We start from the raw sequence: 2,377 nt of genomic DNA, 5'->3' as shown, positions 1-2,377 counted from the left end.
CTTAAGTATATATTTATATGTAATTTCATAATTACTTTATATTATTTATTCTCTTTGGTTAAAGTGTACTGTCGAATGTACTGTCAAGCATTTATGATAAACTAAAATATACTCTAATGTCATTTCTGTTGAAACTTGTACGGCATGTATTGAAATATATTTGTTATTACACAAGTTGCAATTTAGTCAATTTAAAATCGATTCATTTTCAGTGTATTATCAAAAGTACTTTACATGTGTTTTATGTTAGTCAACACAACAAAAATAAGTGTGCTTCTTTAAATCATGACAAAAGACTATTAAAACAATTTCAAATTAACTTTAAAGTAAAGCCTTTAAAGTGACATTACTAGAAAGTGCACTTTTTAGTTTAACACACTTAAGTGGTCTTTTTTTTATTCATGTCATCATTATCTGCAAGTACACTTGTTTTAAGTGCACTTCTTTTTCACAAGGGATATAATATATAGTTCTTTGCTTTTCTGGAAAATAAGACAATCATGCTGATTGACAATGTTTTGCAGCGCATGTTTTCTCTCAGCTCCAGCATGTTTAGCTCAGCTGCACTCTAGATCATGATTTATTCTCACCATCGTATTATAGTAGAGTAGGCCTATCTGCACAGTGTCTGTAGTGTGTGTGACTGTTTATTTGACATTTCTCTCTGGCTTGTAAGGACCTTGGATCTATGCGTATGGTGTGTGGAGTGTGCGAGCGTCACACCATGCCGTTCTCCTGTCGCGGTTTGTGTGTGCCGCTGCTGATCTGGGGACTGTGCAGAGAGGGCGCCAGAGTGCACAGAAACCCAGCCAGCAGCGTCAGACCCAGACCGCCCCACGCGCTGAACATGGACCAGCCGTACCCGTGACTGATGTCCTCCGGCAGGCCGTACAGGTAGCGCGGATACCGCGAGAGCTCGAAGTTAATGCCAGCCACACATGTGCACAAGGAAATGATGCAGCAGGTGCCTGCGAAGTGCGATGATCAAACAAAACAACACAGTGAGTTCATAACAACACAATAAGAACTCAAAGAAAAGATTCTAGAAGAAGGAAACGGAAAGTCGAGATAAGCATTGTGGATACAGATACAGAAACACTGCATACTGTGCACAGCAAAGCTTTTTCAAAGCAATGTGTTGTTGTTTTTTTCTTGTCTCAGTAATAAGTTGCCATCTAGTGGTCGTTTGTAGTGCGTCTCACCTCCCATCAGGAAGAGCAGTCCAGCTACATACTGCATCAGCTCATTGTGTTTCCAGCAGCCCAGCACACCAACGATCCAGCCAAACAGAATGATGGCCACAGCCATACCGATGAAACCTGCCGTCATCCGCTGCAAATCTGCAGGAGAAAACAAAGCACTGAAGGATCCCTTGTGCGCGCTTAATTGTACTGAATGTGCACTTGTAGTGTACTTCAAATCTTAAAAGTATATTATTAAAAAATGGTACTTGCAGATGATATTAGTGAAATATCAGTCTGTGTTTCTTAACACACTTAAGTAGACTTTTAAAAAGTGCACTTTGTACAAATTTCAGATTTTAAGTTTTAAAGTACATTATGAATCATTGCTGTAATGATCTTTTTGTGCTTTAAAAAAGTACACTTGTTTAGTATAAATGACATGTAAAGCATGTAACATTACATTTAGCATTAGTTTGTCTACTAAATTGAATCGTCTTCATCACAAATGTGTAACTACAGATGTTCATTTGCAAAAACAGAATACTCCATTTTTTAACCCCAGCGCTGGGTTATATTTAACCCAGCATTTTTTAGAGTGTATTTTTCACATTTGGTAGTAGACTTTTAGCCTTATTTCAAAAGACAACAGAAGTAATTATTAAATTATATACAAAGAAGCACTTAAACATAAGTTTTCAATAAACATTCAGTATAGTCACACCTATAAGCGTATTCAGTAACACTTTATTTTAAGGTGTCCCTTTTACACTTACATTTAGCATTAGTTTGTCTACTAAATTGAATCGTCTTCATCACAAATGTGTAACTACAGATGTTCATTTGCAAAAACAGAATACTCCATTTTTTAACCATTTTCAAAAATCATGTTTTTTCATTGTGCATTCCAGTTCATCTCAATCAAACCGCACCTGGGTTATTTTGATTAGGTTAAAAAAATAACAAAAAAAGATACAGCTAACTAACACAATAATACACAATAAAAACATGATAACAATAAAAAAAAAGTTATCTGAGTCATCTGTTTTTGCAAACAAACTCTTCAAATATATTTAAATACATACCATACTTTTTCAATAGAAATGCTATTAAAGTATAGTATACACTCTAAAAAATGCTGGGTTCAAAACAACCCAACCGCTGGGTCAAAACAACCCAATAGCTGGGTCAAAACA

At 35.8% G+C, this 2,377-nt stretch overlaps 1 protein-coding gene across 1 annotated transcript in view; it reads right to left on the bottom strand.

Annotated features, from left to right (window-relative positions):
* Positions 1-470: 470 nt before the first annotated feature.
* The window catches only part of tmem276a (transmembrane protein 276a), a 10,783-nt gene continuing 8,876 nt past the window's right edge, over positions 471-2,377 (bottom strand). Inside the window, exons 3-4 of the mRNA XM_016568474.1 lie at positions 1,203-1,340; positions 471-968 (exon numbers count right to left, since the gene is read on the bottom strand). Of these exons, the coding sequence (XP_016423960.1) occupies positions 718-968; positions 1,203-1,340 (389 nt within the window). The 3' untranslated portion in view covers positions 471-717. The remainder of the gene's footprint in view (positions 969-1,202; positions 1,341-2,377) is intronic.

The sequence above is a fragment of the Sinocyclocheilus rhinocerous genome, unplaced genomic scaffold (assembly GCF_001515625.1).
Source record: "Sinocyclocheilus rhinocerous isolate Xijiao unplaced genomic scaffold, SAMN03320098_v1.1 scaffold921, whole genome shotgun sequence".
Taxonomy (NCBI): domain Eukaryota; kingdom Metazoa; phylum Chordata; class Actinopteri; order Cypriniformes; family Cyprinidae; genus Sinocyclocheilus; species Sinocyclocheilus rhinocerous.
The sequence above is the reverse complement of the archived record's forward strand: the minus strand, read 5'-3'. Positions and strand labels throughout refer to the sequence as shown.